The sequence below is a fragment of the Mastigoproctus giganteus genome, chromosome 1 (assembly GCF_048544385.1).
Source record: "Mastigoproctus giganteus isolate SK-2022 chromosome 1, ASM4854438v1, whole genome shotgun sequence".
NCBI classification, from domain to species: Eukaryota; Metazoa; Arthropoda; class Arachnida; order Uropygi; family Thelyphonidae; genus Mastigoproctus; species Mastigoproctus giganteus.
The window spans coordinates 238,963,833-238,984,170 of NC_143575.1; the positions used below are offsets into that span (position 1 = coordinate 238,963,833).

Genomic DNA, 20,338 nt, shown 5'->3' on the forward strand with positions numbered 1-20,338 from the left:
CAAAATCCCACAGAAATTAAGCGGGTTAGGTATGCCAAAGAAATATATCAAAAAACTCAGTAAACTTAATTTTCTATGTATGTAACATAAAAATGATGATGTCTGTGAAGAACTTCCTTCTTCTGTTCAAGTGTCACTACTTTCCTTTCTCTTTTCACACATTCACTTTCAGCACTTGTTGAACATTTAGAGGACATAACAAGGAAAAAAAATAAATGTTAGTTTACAATAAACATGGTGAGTTTCAAAGTGTTACAAAAGAAAGTCCAAAATACATCTCAAGAAAATAAATAAATATAAGTTAAATACATAAAAAGCTAGTGAGACAGTGACACATCCACATTCATTAATGATGCACTTGGCAGTACCATATGGTACTGCCAAGTGCATCATTAAGAGGGTAGAATGTAAACAAATTCCATCCCTCTGTGCAATACGTAATAACCTCCTCCTCCTCTTCCATGATCTACAGGGACGCAGTAGCAATAACTGTCATGTTTCTTTATTTCAGGAAACTAGACATGTACATGAAAAAAAAAATCATGTTGTCTTAAATCTGTGGCATTGGCAAGAGATTACTGAGCTCCATTTTATAATAAATAAAATATGCTTTCAAAATGATAACTTCTGTACAAATATTTTTATTTTTATAATATATTTTTTGTAATTTTATTTACGTATTCTTTGATTCTAAAATTGATATTTAAGTTAAGTAAAGCAGAAATTACTACACTGATATGTTAGAAAGCGCAGCAGAATTTATTTCAACAAATAATGGAGCTCAGTAATCTCTAAATTACTGATTAATTACTTTCTAACATAATGATAACATGATTAATTATATAATAATAACATAATTATATAATATAACATACAATACTAACATAATTATATATACTAACATGATAATAACATGATTAATTACTTTCTAACATATCACTTAATATGTTAGAAAGTGCAGCAGAACTTATTTCAACAAATAATGGTTCTTTTGAAATAAGTTTGAATTATATTCATTATAATGAAATTTTGGTTTAACAAATTGAAATTGATTTATATGCTCCCAAGATGTTCCTTATAATGGAATTTTTGCCATATTTGCAATTACTGGTTAGCATGTATTTTCCTGTATTATTTTTATTGCATATGTCAGTAGAATGAATTATTCTATAATGTATTTTTGCTGCAATAGCTGTTTATTTTTATTTTATAACAACTGTAATGCAGAAAGTTTTTTAATAAGTCTTAAAGAAAAAAAATGTAATTTTTCAAAGATATAACAAAAATAATTAGATGAGACAACCTGCATGTTCTCTATTCTTGAATGATATGCTTCACATCCAGTCCTTTTTTTTTATTTCTCTATAGCAGCCAGTGGTATTTTCTACAGTAGCCAACTGTATCACTGCATATATTACAGAAAATACTTTGCATCATATATTACATACCTTTCCATAAAAAAAAAGCAAAAAAACAATTTTTTTCTTACCATTTAATGTCTATATATAAACAGACAAAGTTTGTACATTGCATCATTTTTGTTATATCTCATATTGTCAATTACTGTACGTCACAACAAGTTGCCATGATATTGTATTACTGAATAAGCAATGCTTCACCAGTGGAGAAGACTAATATTACTTATTCTCAGCAGATACTACCACCCAAATGGCACTGTTTTATGATTTTATGGCCTCTCGTCAGTGGGCCGGTAGGTATCCTGGTGTTGCAATAAGTGACAACCCAGTTATGAAGTATTATTCCACAATATGAGGGAAGCCAGATGGTGTGTAGTAGTATAGACTAAGAGGTTTTAGGGCTAAAGGTCTGATAGGTTCACTAAACAGACAAGTTTGTGCATTGCATCATGTTTGTACATAGTGAACTACCGAAGTAGATGAAATGGCATCATTTTTGTTATATTTCATATTGTGAATGACTTCACAATGAGTTTCCTTGATTATTGTATTACTTGATATTGTACTAAGAATCTGCAGATAAAGGAACCATTTGGTTGCAGTGATCACAGTGTACTGATGTGGGATTTACTTAAAGATGTAATTACCATCAGTGGTAAAGGGAAGGGGTTTTGCTTTCATAAAGGTGACTACAGTAGTCTCAGACAGTTTGTAAATTCTATACAGTTGGACCAACTGATGATGTTACCAACAGCAAATTCTAAATTGGAAGCATTCATGGAATTAATCTTGGAAGCATTCATGGAATTAATCTTGGAAGCTACTAGGCTTTTCATACAAACTAAGAATACTGTTCAAGGTTCAGGCTTAAATGAATGTCAGATGAACTACTCATAGGAGAGAAGAAAAATGCATGGGATGCATATAAAGTATCAGGTGACACAGAAGCTTATGGTAGATATAAGCTAGTCTGTAAACAAGTCTCAAAAGAGGTTAGACAAGCATAGGCAAACTATGAGAAATATTTGGCAAAGGACGCAAAGAAAAACAGCAAAGACTTCTTTACTTATGCAAACTCTAGAAGGAAGAGTATAAATCAGATTGGTCCACTTGATATCAATGGTTTGGCTGTTGATGATCCTGCTCAGGTAGCTGATGAACTGAATGAGTATTTTGCATCTACATTCACATATGAGGAGTTATTTAGGGAGGGGAATGCCAAAAATTCATCAAACTCTAACAAGAAGCTAAAGGATTTGTAATAACTGAGAGCAAAGTGGAGGAGAAATTGTTGAAGTTAAACATAAAAGGCACCTCGGTGGATGGGATCGATCCAGTTATATTAAAGGAAGCAGCAAAATAAGTAAGCAAAGCATTGCCTATAATTATGACAGCATCCTTAGATTCAGGAGAGGACCCCACATACTGCAGATGTACAAATGTATTCCCTGTTCTCAAAGGGTGACACGAGTAATTACAGACCTGTTATTTTAACTTCTGTTCCAGGGGAAAATTATGGAATCACTGGTTAAAGAAGCATTGCAGAATCATCTAGACAAGACTGCAGTTATAGTTCAGACATATTATGGTTTGTATAAGGCAATGTTCAGGCCACACTTTGAATACTGCATACAGATCTGGAGGCCTCATTTTAGTCTTGTGGGACCAATTTGATTGGATACTATGATGTGGTCACAAAGGAACTGGATGCAAAAAATAATTTTGATATCTTATACTTGGATTTCAGGAAAGGTTTTGATACTGTTGTGCATGGAAGACTGCTGTATAAATTGGAGCAGTACGGCATTAAGGGCAAGTTGCTGCTATGGATAAAAGGATGGTTGAGTGGGAGAAGACAGAGTGGTAATCAATGGACACTGCTCTTCATGGACTAACTATTAGTGGAATCCTCCAGGGTTTAATGTTGGGCCCATTGTTGTTTTCTATATTTATCAATGATATTGATGAAGTTATACCAGGCTTAATATCCAAGTTTGAAGATGATACGAAGGTTGGCGGATTATTAATGACAGTAATGATAGCACCATACTGAAACAGTATCTAGAAAAGTTGGGCAGATTGGCTGAGAGGTGGCAACTGAAGTTTAACATTGACAAATGCAAAGTATTACATATGGGTAGTTGTAATCCCAGAGTAACCTACCAACTGTGTGGTACTACACTCAGGGAAGTGGAGAATGAAAGAGACCTCAGAGTAATTTAGCAGTCAGATATGAAGTTTTCTGAGAAGTGCAAAATATATATATATATATATATATATATATATATATATATATATATATATACAGCAATATATATTGCTGTATATATATTGCATATACAGCAATACTTCACTTAGCATGGCTTCAAACAGCACGGGTTTCACTATAACACGGTTAACAGATCTGGAGGCCTCATTTTAGGAAGGATGTAGAGCTACTGGCATGAGTACAGAGAAGGGCGAGATGATGGGATGGTGATGGGAATTTTAAATTGGAAGCATTCAAGGAATTAATCTTGGAAGCTACTCTGACTCACTTGCAAATGACTTATATAATGCAACTCTCCTTGAACTTGACGAGCAAACTACATATGAAGAAGAGGAAAACAATTCTGAAGTGGATAACACTGAAGTGGCACCAAAAGGGGTACACTTGCCAAGAATGACTTAAATTCTGCAAATTGCAATGTGTGGAGACTAGGCACCTTCGAGGTGATCTGATCGAGGTTTATAAAGCCTTGAATGGTTTGAGCAAATTCAGTGCTGATGGGATTCTTCCTCCTGCTCAGATTGCACATCTGAGGGGGTATAAATTCAAGTTGAGGAAAGACAGTTGTAGAATAGATGTGCGAAAATTTGCCTTTAGCCAGTGGGTGATATTGCTGAAACACACTTCCATCTGTCATTGTGAAAGATGATAGCTTAAATAAATTCAAGGAAGAATGGATTAAAATAGGAAGGGTTTTTTTTTTTTGGTTGATGCTGTATAAGCTTGCTTTCTTGTATCATATGCCTCTTCTAATGCTAATTCTAAGTGACATTCCAGTTATGAATTATAAGAATATAAGGGAACACATTGTATAGACATTCACAATATGAGATATAATAAAAATGATGCCATTTTACCTACTTCAGTGGTTCACTATGTACTAACGTGATGCCATGCACAAACTTGTCCATTTATTGAATCTTTCCGTAGTTTTTTTTTTTTTTTTTTTTTTTATGAAAACCCCAAACATGAAAGGTATCAAAACCTATAGTACTTAGTACCGTGCATGGGTTGAAAGAGAAGTATGGGGGGGGGGGGGGGGGGGGTTTGCCGGAAACTTTGCTCTAGAGACTAAACATGGGTTTCACCACGTCAAGCCTCCAATAAGCAAAGTGGTGGTATTGCACCGGTTGATGAGTCATCTACCACCTGCTGTTTGAGGCTTTTAGCCTTAAAATCGTGGTTTATGTATGTATAAATATGAACATGTAACTAGTAGATAAAAAGTAATGTTTATTTTAAAACTCAATGAAATATATATATATATATATATATATACAGCAATACTTCACTTAGCATGGCTTCAAACAGCACGGGTTTCACTATAACACGGTTTTCAATTCAGTTGAAGTCAAAAATTTACTATACATATTAAAACTCATTCAATAACCTAGACACGTACTCTACATATATGCTGCATTGTCATAGTCTAGGTATGCGTACATATATGCTGCATTGTCATAGTCTAGGTATGCGTACATATATGCTGCAGTGCCAACTATTGACTCACATGCACATGTGCCAATAGCTCCCCTCAGGCAGTCAGCAGCAACGTGCAACAGTGTTCAGTATTCTTAATTGCATCCTGATGAGACGACATGATAGCTTTTCAAACTTTTCATTTCACAATTTATATTTTACCCCTTTAAATATGATCGAAAATATATTTGCATCTTGGCTAGAAATCACTGCCAACAACATGCGTTCTGTTTGGCAGCATGTTTTGCCCATTCTGACTCACTTGCAAATGACTTAGATGATGCAACTCTCCTTGAACTTGACGAGCAAACTACATATGAAGAAGAGGAAAACAATTCTAAAGTGGATAACACTGAAGTGGCACCAAATGAATTTTCAACAGAAGAATTGGAGAAAGAATGTTTTTGGGAGTTGACATGGCCTGTGAGGTGATAATCAATGGAGATCCAGATGTTGAACGTAGCAACAAGATATGGAAAATTTTACAAGATGGGATTCGATGCCACAAAGACTTGTACACCGAGAAAAAGAAGAGATGACTTCACCAGACTATTATTGAAATACCTAAATAAACAATAAAGATTTTTTTCTCATCTCACATAATGTTACCTTTTCATTAATAAAATTTTTGCAATATTTTTTATTTCAAATCCTTTTAATTGGCTATCAAGCGCAAATTTTTTATAGATTTATTATAATTTGTTTATAGACTGTTACTCTGGTACTCATTCAATTAAAATTCATTATAATTATGTCTGAATCAGCATGGTTTCACATAACATGGAACGGTTTCGGTACCTATTATCAGTGCTATGTGGGGTATTGCTGTATTTCAATATATATATATTCAAAATAAAATAATATATATATATATATATATATTTTTTTTTTTAATACATGTATCCTGTTATACTATTTACAGTACCTCCAACCCCACATGATATTAGAGCTGTTGCTCATGGTTCTGGTCATTATGAGTTATCTTGGAAGCCTCCCAAGAAAAATTATTTTCCCATCACCAATTACACCATATTCTGGTGCTCCAATCTGAAACCATGGTTATTTGGTTGTGAAGGTCCTATTTACTGGAAACAGGTGGATGCATCTCAGAATCAAGTGGTGTTTAACTTGTCTGATGAAAATACAAATTTTCAATTTGCAGTAGCTACTGTATCATATGATCACAGCTCTGGTATGGAATGGGCATCCTGTATTGTTCCTTCCAAAGCACGTGAGTATGCATTTCTAATAATTCACTCTTTTAATTTATTAGTCATTCTTGGATCCCCCCATCCAAATGTTTTAATATTGGAATATATTTCAGACTTTAATAAAATGATTGATAGACAGTAAATGGCATAAGAAATGGAAATTTTAATTTATAGCTTTGATATCAGATATACATAATTTCAATTTAAATTACGTGTTTTTTATTTTGTTTTACAGTTTTTGAATTTTTTTATTTTTACACTGTGATCTTGTTTTCTAAACCAAAGCTAATGTACTGCTTTAGATCTTCATCCCTTGTTGAAGCAAAGTTGTTCATTAAAATTGAACTGTGTGAATTTTAAGGAAAAGTTAAAAGAAGAAAGCAAGGTAGGAGAAAAGAAGTTCTAAAGTTGAAGTTTGCTAGATATAACTACAACTGTAGATAACTGCCTGACAAGTTTCTTTCCAGTATTTGACTTCCTTTTATCAGAATTATAGCATTATAAATAAATTTGCATTTTTTGCTGATATTTTATTTGAATATCAATTTTCAGAAATTTCTAAACTCCTTTGAAGTTGCTATGATTAATAGATACCATTGCCATTAAAATTCTTCACCACTGAATAAAGATGGTTATACCACGGTGTTTTTGAGGAGTCTTTTTCAAGCTAATACAATAAAAAATCATCTTGTGGCATAAAAGTTTTCAAATAATATGTGCAAGTTTTTCTTGTGGCAAAGAAAAAGATATTTTTCTCAAGGGGTAGAATTTTTTTCAGCCTGGACTGTACTTGTTAACAGGAGAGATTGCTTCTACAGGGATGGGATACACTTAAATAGAAAGGGTGCAAGAATATTTGCTAATGCTATCGAGGCAGTGTTAGGTGGGTCGGAAAACTGCTAGCTTGTGGGGAGACAAAGACCAATAGATTGACAGTAGCCACTGGCAGAGGTGAAAGAGATTCTTGCACTGCTTCTATTAGAATGAGCAGAAGCCTGAAAAACAAGATGCATGGTATTTCAGAGACTGCTGGGAGCCATTGTGGTACAAGTAAACACATGGGTTGTGTTAGGGTAGCTAAGAATAGAAACAGGTGCAGGTATACTTGCGTGTACACCAATGCTAGGAGTTTAGTAAATAAATTTGATGAATATTAGGTATTGCTCAAAACATCAAAGGCAGATATTGTTGGGATATCAGAGACGTGGTGTCACACAGATATAAGGAATGCAGAACTGCAATTTGGGGAGTACGTCTACAGAAAGGATAGACAGGATAGGAAGGGGGGAGGGGTTATGCTATTAGTTAAGAAACACATAAAAACCAAGGAAGTGAAGCCAGTCGACATCGCTGGACAGTGCAGTGTTGAGTCAGTTTGGTGTGACATAAGCATTGGGAGATCAAAATTGAGAGTAGGAGTGTGCTATAGGCCTAATGACTCTGATGAGTATAATAAGGAACTGTACAGGGAAATAGAGTGGGCCAGTAAATCAGAGAGTCTTATAATGGGAGATTTTAATTTCCCAGATATTGACTGGAATTTGGGGGCTGGTTACTCACACACTAGCAGGGCTTTTGTGGATTTATTGGATGATTGTTTTCTACATCAGCATGTTCGGGAGGCAACTAGAGGGAGTAATACTCTTGATTTGATTATCAGCAGTGATTCTTCATGCATTAAGAATCTGCAGATAAATGAACCACTAGGTGGCAGTGATCACAATGTGCTGAAGTGGGATTTACTCAAAGAGGTAACTACCATTAGGGGTAAAGGGAAGGGTTATTGCTTCCGTAAAGGCGACTACGATGGACTGAGACAGTATTTAAATTCTATACAGTGAGACCAACTGATGATGTTACCAACAGCAAATTCAAAATGGGAAGCATTCAAAGAACTTATCTTGGAAGCTACTAGGCTTTACATACCAACTAAGAAATATTGTTCAAGGTTTAGGCCAAAATGGATGTCAGATGAACTAATGAGGCATATGAGAGAAGAAAAATGCATGGGATACATACAAATTAACACATGACGCAGAAGCCTATGATAGATACAAGATGATATGCAACCAAGTTACAAAGGAGGTTAGGCAGGCGAAGGCAGATTACGAGAAATCCTTGGCAAGGGATGCAAAGAAAAACAGCAAAGAGTTCTTTACTTATGTAAACTCTAGAAGGAAGGGGATGAATCAGATTGGTCCACTTGATATTGATGGGTAAACTTTTTGATGATCCTGCTCAGGTAGCTAACAAACTAAATGAATATTTTGCATCGACATTCACACATGAGGAGTTATTCAGCAAGGGGAATGCCAGAGGTGTATTCAACTCTAGCAGTAAGCTACAGAATCTTGAAATAACTGAGAGTAAAGTGGAGGAGAAACTGTTGAAGATAAACACAAGAAAGGCACCCGGGGTGGATGGGATCTATCCAGTTATATTAAAGGAGGCAGCAAAGGAAGTAAGCAAACCCTTAGCCATAATTATGAGAGCTTCCTTGGACTCAGGGGAGGTACCCATAGACTGGAAATGTGCAAATGTGACCCCAATTCACAAAGGAGGATCAAAGGCTGACACAAGTAATTATAGACCTGTGAGCTTAACTTCTGTTCCAGGAAAATTAATGGAGGCACTGGTTAAAGAAGCACTGCAGGATCATTTAGACAAGACTTCATTTATAGCTCAGACACAGCATGGTTTTGTTAAGGGGAAGTCTTGCCTGACCAACTTGATTGGATACTATTATGCAGTCACAAAAGAACTGGATGCAGGGAATAATTTTGATATTATATACTTGGATCTTAGAAAGGCTTTTGATACTGTTGCACATGGAAGACTGCTACACAAATTGGAGCAGTGTGACATTGGAGGCAAATTGCTTGCTGCTATGGATAAAGGGGTGGTTGAGGGGGAGAAGACAGAGAGTGGTAATCAATGGACACTGCTCATTGTGGACTAATGTTATTAGTGGAGTCCCTCAGGGCTCAGTGTTGGGTCCATTATTGTTTTCTGTATTTATAAATGATATTGATGATGGTATATCAAGCTTAATGTCCAAGTTTGCAGATGATACAAAGGTTGGCAGGGTTGTCAAGGACACTACTGACACTATGCTGCTGCAACAGGATCTGGAAAGGTTGAGCAGATGGGCTGAGAGGTGGCAAATGAAGTTTAACATTGACAAATGTAAAGTACTACACATGGGAAACAGCAACCCCAGAGCAACGTATCAACTCTGTGGTACTACACTGACAGTGGTAGAGAATGAAAGGGACTTGGGGGTGGTTGTGCAGGCAGATATGAAGTTCTCTGAGCAGTGCAGACGGGCTGCAAGAGTAGCTCATGGAGTATTGTCAATGATATACAGGAATTTTTCCAGCAGGGATAAGGAGGTGATTATTCCATTGTATAAGGCAATGGTCAGGCCACACCTAGAGTACTGTATACAGGTCTGGAGGCCTCATTTCAAGAAGGATGTAGAGCTGCTGGAATGAGTACAGAGAAGGGCAACAAGATTAGTGAATGGAAGAAAGGCTTAAGTTTTGCAAATAAAGTGTCTGGAGACTAGGCACCAGCGAGGTGATCTGATAGAGGTGTATAAAGCATTGAATGGTTTAAGCATGCTCAATGCTGATGGGATTCTTCCTCTAGCTCAGAAAAATCACCTGAGAGGGCATAAATTCAAATTGAGGAAAGACAGATGTAGGATAGACGTGCGGAAATTGCCTTCAGCCAGAGGGTGGTTGGTTGGTGGAACAGACTTCCATTCCTTGTGGTGGAGGTTGATAGCCTAAATAAGTTTAAGGCTCAGCTGGACAGGTATTTTGGACGAACAGAGGGGTGAAGTGGAAGTGGGTTTTTTTTTTTTTTTTTTTTGGCTGATGTTGCATAAGCTTGCTTTCTTGCATCAAATGCCTCTACTAATGCTAATGCTAATGCTAATTTATCACCTTTCTATCTTCCTCCCTCTGTGAATTCAGTTATTGCATATTCCTTTTTATGATCATTTTTAAACTAATTTGAATATTTGAGTACCTGGAGGTCTGAACCTCACCCTCCCTCTATTTCTTTAGCAATTATAAACTTATATCACCAGTTTTTTTACCCACTTACATGATGTTATATTCAAGATGGAATGGTGTCAGGTAAAAATGTTTCTGCCAATATCCTACAAAGTGGAATTAACTGATGATGTTAAAAACAGAAAATTCAAAATGGGAAGCATTTAAAGAACTTATCTTGGAAGCTACTAGGCTTTACATACCAACTAAGAAATATTGTGCAAGGTTTAGGCCTAAATGGATGTCAGATGAACTAATGAGACACATGGCAGAGAAGAAAAATGCATGGGATACATATAAATTAACACGTGACACAGAAGCCTATGATTAGATATAAGCTGGTCCGTAACCAAGTCACAAAGGAGGTTAGGCAGGCGAAGGCAGATTACGAGAAATTTTTGGCAAGGGATGCAAAGAAAAACAGCAAAGAGTTCTTTACTTATGTAAACTCTAGAAGGAAGGGGATGAATCAGATTGGTCCACTTGATATCGATGAGTCAACTGTTGATGATCCTGCTCAGGTAGCTAACAAACTGAATGAATATTTTGCATCGACATTCACACACGAGGAGTTATTCAGCGAGAGGAATGCTAGAGGTGTATTCAACTCTGGCAGTAAGCTAGATAATCTTGTAATAACTGAGAGTAAAGTGGAGGAGAAATTGTTGAAGATCAATACAAGAAAGGCACCTGGGGTGGATGGGATCTATCCAGTTATATTAAAGGAGGCAGCAAAGGAAGTAAGCAAACCCTTAGCCATAATTATGAGAGCTTCCTTGGACTCAAGGGAGGTACCCATAGACTGGAGATATGCAAATGTGACCCCAATTCACAAAGGAGGATCAAAGGCTGACACAAGTAATTATAGACCTGTGAGTTTAACTTCTGTTCCAGGAAAATTAATGGAGGCACTGGTTAAAGAAGCACTGCAGGATCATCTAGACAAGACTTCAGTTATAGCTCGGACACAGCATGACCAGCAGTGCGTAGTGCACGCTTCTTGATTAGACCAGGGTTCGAGCCTATGACCACCAAATACGGAGGATACAGAAAGGTCAGGGAATGACGACCGCATATCCCCGGAGCAATATGCCCTTAATTGCTAATGCTCCTAAAAACCAAATAACAAACAACATACTCGCTGCTATCATGTCTGGGCAGGATTGCAGACACTTTCAAATTTAACCCTAACTCGCGACTGTTTTTCAACACTGACCTGTACTTGCTTAGTAAATCTACAAATCTCCTACACTTAATGTCATTAGTGCTAATTTGTACAACTATATCACCTTTTGTGATCTTAAAAGATGATTTCTTCTCTACAATGTCATCAACTTTTGCCCCTGGAAGATGTACCCTTGTTCTATTATACCTATCCTTTTTGCACAATATATTTCCTGTTTCCCTGACAGTTGAGTTACCAACAATAACTAGGTCCTGTGGGACTAGCGCATTCTGCCCTGAAGGTTGCTGCTTTGTTGCCTGGTGCATAAGAGTGAACTCTGGCATTGAGATGGGCAGCTGAGAACTTGATGGGCCCCCATTTTAATTCCTTCTAGGGCATTCACCCGACTCTTCAAGCTCCCATAGATGAGAGCTTGAAGTTCTGACTTGACTATTGCCTTATACAATGGGATAACCCCCCTTCCTTATCTCTGCTAGCAAAATTCCTGTGTATCATTGACAAAATCCTGTGAGCTGTCCTGGCACCTGTCTGCATTGCTCAGAGAACTTCATATCAGTCTGCATAATTACTCCCAGCTCCTTTTCATTTTCCACTAATCTGAGTCCAGTACCACACAGTTGATACATTATTCTGGTATTACTGCTATCCATATACAGTGCCTTTCATTTGTCAATGTTCAACTTCAATCCATTTCTCAGCCCATCTGCCTAATTTTTCTAGATCTTATTGCAGCAGCATACTTTCATTACTGTTGTTAACTCTCCTGCCAACCTTCGTATCCACCTGGAAACTTAGCCATTAAGTCTGATATACCCTCATATATATCATTAATAAATACAGAAAACAATAAATGGTCCAGCAAACACTGTGGGACTCCACTAACAACATTAGTCCACAGCAGTGTCCTTTGATAACTGCTCTGTCTTTTCTCACTCAACCATCCCTTTATCCACAGTAGCAACTTTCCTTAACTTTCACACTGCTCTAATTTATACAGCAGTCTCTTATGTGCAGAAGTATCAAAAGCTTTCCTGAAATTTGAGTATATAATATCAAAGTTATTTTTGTATCCCGTTCCTTTTGTCACTGCATCATAGTATCCAATCAAATTGGTCAGACAAGATCTACCTTTAACAAACCCATGCTGTGACTGAAGTATAACTGCACTGCACTTCCCTCGAGATGGTTCTGCATTATTTCTTTAACCAGCGACTTCATTATTTTTCAATTCCTACTATTAGTTCACACTCTTCCTATATATATTTATATATCTTGTTCAAATTTTCAGTCGTTAATAAAATACTTTTTATTCATCCGCTCAAGTTCAAATAAATTTTTTTAAACTTGTAGTGGATGACACTTGATGTTAATACAGTTTTTTCAAATATTAATTCATTAATTAAATTTAATTAATTAATTTTAGTTTTATATGAGAGAAAAAAATTTCTCTTATATGAGAGAAAAAAAAAATTTCTCTTATATAAGATATTTAGCAGGATATAAATTTAGGAATAAAATTGAAATCAACAGGCAGTAGCTCAATCGGTAAAATGCAAGGATTTCAGTATTTTTCACGTGAAGGTGAAGAATGTGAGTTCAATTCTTGCGAAAATCAATAATTTTTTGATAAATTTTTGTTATTCATCCACTCAAGTTCAAATACATTTTTTTAAACTTGTAGTGGATGACACTTGATGTTAATACAGTTTTTTCAAATATTAATTCATTAATTAAATTTAATTAATTAATTTTAGTTTTATATGGGAGAAAAAAATTTCTCTTATATAAGATATTTAGCAGGATATAAATTTAGGAATAAATACCGTCAGTGGCGAAGCGTGTAGATCGCTGGAAAAAAAATTTCTTTTTCAGATTCTTTTTTCATTCTGGGTTCTAGTCTGAGTCAAGGAGGGAACAAAATGGAAAATGAAACATGTGAATAAAAATAATAGTCCAACACCATATATAGAAAGGAAAATGGAAAATTGCAAGGAAATTCGCTTTCTATTTTGCCACTTAATATTGTGATTCTGTCATTTGTATATACATATTTATGTTAATTGTAATTATTTAATAAAAAGTAACTAAAATAAAATTTTTCTTTGTTGACCTAAGTAGGAATTGACTTTAAAAAATTTTTTTTTATATTACTTGTTTATGTTTAATTTCAAAAATTTCTCTCTTCTTTCCTCTCAGTTATCAGAAAATCATTCAGCTCCCTGGCCACTTTTCTTTCTGATCTTCTTCAAGGAAAAACAGGGTATGCTGTTAAAATTTTAAGATGATATAAGGGTCAGGAGCATAATTAATAATGAAAATCAGGCTGAGCTTCTTCAGAATGGTTTGGACAGGCTTTGTGGATGGTTGGAAAAGTGAAGTTACTGTTTGGTACGCCACATGTAAGGTTCTACATTTGAGAATTCATAACCCGTGACTAACTTATATGTTAGATGTGTGTTGGGGGAAGCTGAAGAGTGCAAATGAGGAGAAAATTAAGTATCAAGCAATCAGGTTTAGTCTTCTCAGCCTACGATCCATGCATGCTACTAACTACTGTAGGTTTATTACCTTTTGCATTTGGGGTTTTCACACATAAAAAAAGAGTGGTGTAAGCAGTGGACAGAAAAGCACAGAGGTGTCTTATCAGTGATTTAGCATACCTTTGCAACTAGGGAGAAAGAGGTTACAGTTTCACTATACAAGCCATTGGTGAGACCACGTTTGCAATATTGTGTTCAGGTTTGGCCACATTTAAGGAAAAACTGAGCTTCTTGAATTGGTTTAAAAATGGGCAGCTCATCTCTTAAGCATAGCAAAGAGGTGTCTGTTTGAGGAGAGATTACTGGATTGTTACAGAATGGGCTTTTTTTTTTTGTCATCTCAGGGTAGGTCCAATTGAGATATATAATGCACTTAGTGGGGAGGGAGCAGACTGAATGATGATGGAATTTTCACATTTAAATGGGATACAAAAACCAGAGGGAACATAAATATAAACTATTTGAGAAAACTAACAGATTGAAAATCAGAAAGCTTTCCATTGATCAATGTGTTGCTGACTAAAATAAACTGGTGAAGTGAAAAAGGCAACTGGATTACTACCCTTTGGCAGTGGGAAGAATATAAGAGGATTATATCTTTTTCACGGGACCGTATATCAGCAAACAAGCTTATATCTTTTTCATGGGACCGTATATCAGCAAACAAGCTTATATCTTTTTCATGGGACCGTATATCAGCAAACAAGCTTATATCTTTTTCATGGGACCGTATATCAGCAAATCGACTTTCAAACTCATAAAAATCTAAATGTAATAACGAGAGGCAATGGGTCTTTGGATATATGTATTTCTCTTTTAGCTTGGTACAACATTCAAAGTGAACTAAATTTTCTTGCTCTGATTTGATGTCACCATAGAAATCAGAAAACAATTTTCCTTTCCCTTGTAATTTTAAATTAAGATCATTTAAATGATTAGAAACGTCTGTAAGACTTGCAAGATCATACAGACACTCCATATTTGACAGTTGTTTTATTGGTTTCCATTTTTCTGTCATAAAAATATCACTTTTATGGTGCAGTTTAAAGAAACGATATAACACTTTGTCACAACTAAGCCATCTCATTGTACTGTGTAAAATTCCATTTTCATATTCATTCAATTTCTGAAAGAAACTGTTCAAACATAGGGTGATTAAGGCCATGTGATCTTATAAAATTTACAGTTGAAATATCCACATTTATAATGTGTTGAAGATACTTTCCCACAGAGAGCTTCTTGATGCACAATACAGTGAATTCCAATCTGAGGTTCAGCTCTGATATTTTTTTTTGGTTATTCTACCCATAAGCCCAATGTTTTTACCAATCACAATTTTTGCGCTATCAGTTATGACTCCTAAGTTTTTAATTTTTTCTCCTAACTTTTCAATAGATTGGCAAATATTTTCAAAACGATTTTCACCTGTAGTTGTTCCTTGCATACTCTGTAGATCAGCTAAATCTTCAACTGGTAAAAAATTATCATTAATTCCACATATGAAGATAAGGAGTTGGGCTGTGTCATTTACATCAGTACTGTGATCCAGTGCCACACTAAAATATTTAATCTATTTTATGTTTTTCAAAAGTTGTTCGAACAAATTCTTTCTAATATATTCTACTTTTTACATAATTAGTTTGTCCAGACATGTCTTGTATCATTGTTCGTTTCTCCGGACAAATTTCTTCCATGACTTTTAACAAACAACGTTTAACAAATTCACCATCACTGAACGGTGTACTTTCAAAAGTGGATCAAATGTGTAACTTGATAACTGGCACTTACAGCAGATAAATTTCTTTGATACGTTTTCAGTGTTTTTTGTTGTTTTCTGCTTTGTTTTGTCACTTTGAACACTTTTCTTTTTGTAATACTCCTTTATATTGGTCACAAGATTTATGCTTGGAATCATAGTGTCATTTTAAATTATATTCTTTAAAAACTGACAGTCTCCTTACATACCGAACACACTGATTTTTCTTCGTACTCAATGAAGAAATAGTCTTCAGTCCTTTGATTAAAAACATGACACTCCAAATTGACTTACCTCTTTCGAAAAATTTTTAAGAATAATTTTTTAATTCAGTACAAATTAATAATAATTCAATACAATGAACAAGTTATATCAAAATAGTAGAATCTCACAATATGAAAAGATTGATACATACATATGACAGCATTAAAGTCGAGGGTGTTCCTAGGGTATGTGGTGCCCGGGTGGCAATCGAAATCTGGCACCCTCTTTTAAAATTTTCTTCATATGTGTATGTAAGTTTCAGGTTTTCAGGCACCCCTTAAACATTGGCACTTGGGTGGAGTGTACTCCTTTCACCCTCAGGATGGCTTGTCCCACCCCTTACTGGACTATATGTACATGTTTGATACAGTCCAGCTCAATACTTGCATGCCTGTACATGCAGTGGCATGACTCTCTAAAATGCTGCTTTAGTTCACTTATAAAAATTATTTGCTGTATAAAAATTATTCACGGGCCATAGGTTGGACACCACTGCCCTAAAAGAAGGGAAGAAGAACCTCTACACCCTTTCTCACTATGCCTCAACCGAAAAGAGTTCAGCATTGACATCAGGATACAATTTAGTCTAGACAAATGCAAGACCCATGGATTGCATCAAGGACATCCATTCGGCCGAAACTACCAGCTGAAGACTGGTGAAGAAATTGAAGCCATGACAGAGAGAGGGACTTACAAATATCTGGGGATGATGCAGGTCACCAGTTAGGACACAAGGTTAAGGTGTGTAAGAATGTGTATGTGTGTTGTTATGTTCAGTGTTGAGTGCCGGCACCTGGCAACTTCACAGCCAGGGGACAGGGGACACCTGGCTGTGAAGTTGCCAGGTGTCCCCTGCTCCCAACCTTGCCCATGAGGAGGTGTGCCTGGGACTACTTTTTACCTGAGACTCTTATTGGGGGTATCAGGCAAGCCTGGTAGCCCCAAGGTGTTTAGGGAAAGGAAGTGGAGATAAAATGAGAAGTATGGGGATTGGAAGGGAAAGGAACGTTGGATAGAAGAAAAGGGGAAGAAGAAATAGACATTCCCCAAAATAGAAGAGAAACGTTTTACAATAGTTTATAGATACTATATTCTATTTATATTTAAAATCTAATCTAAGACTCTTAGACATATTTGATTAGAGCTTCAAAGCTCGCAACCAAACTGCATCATATGAAAATTATATACAAGTCTACAACCTATAGACAACAAGTAACATAATAAAAAACCTGGTCTTGAAAAAAAAATGCTTGACAAGATTTTGCTACCAATCAATCGCAAATGCAATAAGATTGAGGTTACTACCCATTTATAATAGATTGTGCTAACATACAAGCCCAATAAACCGGAAAGTGCAAATTGTTTTTATTGTTAATAATGAAACATATGATAACAATGAAAGTGTAGTGCATTCTCCAGCTGGACCGCTTAGCCCTTCCTCTCAGCCAATAGTAGCGTTTGAAAATGTGTTGGCCACGTGCTTTGTTTATACATTCTTTAGTTAAAAGTGATTTTTGTCTTGTGCTTATTTGACATAAATTTATATAAAACTAATACAATTTCCATTATAAAAATTACTTTTTAGAGAGTTAAATAGCTTAGTTATATTGTGAAAAATTCAACTTCTGAAGTCTTGGAATGAATTACCAAAAAAAAAAAATAATAAAAATAAAATAAATAAATATATATATTATATATATATATACAGTAAACCCCCGCTATTCGCGGGGGTTACATTCCTGAGAAATGCTGTGAATACTGAGTTATGGCTCCCATAGTAATAAAGGGGTTCCGTTCCAAAGTATGAAATATATAAGAAAAACTAGTCTAAAATTTTGTCTATGTATGTATTATATGTACCTTCATAATATGACTATGTACATAGACAGTACCTAGTGAAATGTAAGCATATGGCATCGAAATGAAAATAAGAAACAATTTAATATTAAATGTAATATTTATTAGAAATTTCAAACAAATCTTTCAAACCAGCGCCTTTGCTAGCTAGAAAACTTATCCCGCCAGTGCTATCACCAGTTTCGCTAAAGTATTGATAAAGGAGTTTTGCTTTTTCACGAATGATGAGTGAACTTAACAGAATTTTATTTTGAGTTCGGTCTTCTATCCACAGATTTAAAGCCTTTTCCATTTTTTCTAATTTAACATCACGAGTTACAGACAAATTTTTGAAGCAATTAGCGCGTTTTCACGGACACTACGGCAGATTTTTTCTTCAGATTTTTTGATTGATCATACCATTGACTCATTGATTTTATAATGTTTTGCCACCGAGAAGACACTTTCACCATTAGAAATTTTATCTAATAACTCAATTTTATTCGCTAATGTCATCACCTTCTCCGATCTTTTCACATTTCCCTTGTTATTCGTAGCCATATTTTTGTACTGGTTAGAAAGAACTTGTCCACAATAAAGTCACTTTCTTCCATTAACACACTCAAAAAAGTCTGTTTTACACTGCAAAACGGTAGATTTGTCACTTTTGTAAGCATATCAATTTATAAATTGATAAATTTATTCAATTTATAAGCGTATAAATTAAAAGCAATCGACAAAACCTTCCATGACAAGCGCATAACACATACTGAACAAGGATTAGCGAGAAACATCCACACTCGCGATTTTGCCCCCCCCCCACTAAGCGCTGTTTTGACTGGGAAAGATAATTTCAGCCACGCCCATGTTTTTTATGGCGGAAAATGTTCACGGTGCTTTAAAATTCACATTTTTTAGGTTTCATTTTATATTAAATCAGCGACCGCGAATACGCAAAACCGCAAATACAGATACCGCGAATAGCGGGAGTTTACTGTATATATATATTTGTTATTGGGTTCACATTACGATATTTTCACAATACCTCCATTTATTCCTACAGGATACAAAATACATTTCCATATTTTTTTCGGTTTGTACCGGCAAAAACTTATGTAAAGTTGAATTCACGTAAGTTGAGTATTACGTAAGTCGGAGAGTGCCTGTAATCCTTCTGGATCATAAATTGGACCAGCACTAAGATGGAGGAGATTATGAGATTGACCAGGATAATGATGACCAAGAGCCACCAGCACCACCTGAAGTTGGCCGTCAAGAGACCGACCATAGATTGGAATGAAGGAGGGAGGGGATTGAATGACCTCGTTGAAAACAAGAGGAGAAGGCAATTAAGAATCTGCGGGAATACTCTCACATAGACAGAAGGAACAAAGACAGAAAGATGGGTGAAGAAGACACTCCAATGACTGCCATCAAAGACTACATTAGCATTAGCATTAGGAGAGGCATTTGATGCAAGAAAGCAAGCTTATGCAGCATCAGCCAAAAAAAAAAAAAAAAACCACTTCCACTTCACCCCTCTGTTCGTTCAAAATACCTGTCCAGCTGAGCCTTAAACTTATTTAGGCTATCAACTTCCACAACAAGGGATGGAAGTCTGTTCCACCAACCAACCACTCGCTGGCTAAAGGCAAATTTCCGCACGTCTATCATACATCTGTCTTTCCTCAATTTGAATTTATGCCCTCTCAGGTGATTATTCTGAGCGAGAGGAAGAATCCCATCAGCATTGAGCATGCTCAAACCATTCAATGCTTTATACACCTCTATCAGATCACCTCGCTGGTGCCTAGTCTCCAGACACTGTAATTTGCAAAACTTAAGCCTTTCTTCGTAAGAGCACCCCTTTGTTCCATTCACTAATCTTGTTGCCGTTCTCTGTACTCGTTCCAGCAGCTCTACATCCTTCTTGAAATGAGGCCTCCAGACCTGTATACAGTACTCTAGGTGTGGCCTGACCATTGCCGTATACAAGGGAATAATCACCTCCTTATCCCTGCTAGAAAAATTCCTATATATCATTGACAATACAATATGAGCTACTCTTGCAGTCCGTCTCCACTGCTCAGAGAACTTCATATCTGTCTGCACAACCGCCCCCAGGTCCCTTTCATTCTCTACCACTGTCAGTGTAGTACCACAGAGTTGATACGTTGCTCTGGGGTTGCTGTTTCCCATGTGTAGTACTTTACATTTGTCAATGTTAAACTTCATTTGCCACCTCTCAGCCCATCTGCTCAACCTTTCCAGATCCTGTTGCAGCAGCATAGTGTCAGTAGTGTCCTTGACAACCCTGC

General features: G+C 36.0%; 1 protein-coding gene across 9 annotated transcripts in view; it reads left to right on the forward strand.

Annotated features, from left to right (window-relative positions):
* The window catches only part of LOC150091676 (uncharacterized), a 480,181-nt gene that overhangs the window by 385,364 nt on the left and 74,479 nt on the right, over nt 1-20,338 (forward strand). For all 9 annotated transcript variants that reach the window (XM_090376339.1, XM_090376320.1, XM_090376307.1 and 6 more), the window contains one exon: nt 6,089-6,397. In XM_090376339.1, the coding sequence (XP_090232465.1) occupies nt 6,089-6,397 (309 nt within the window). The remainder of the gene's footprint in view (nt 1-6,088; nt 6,398-20,338) is intronic.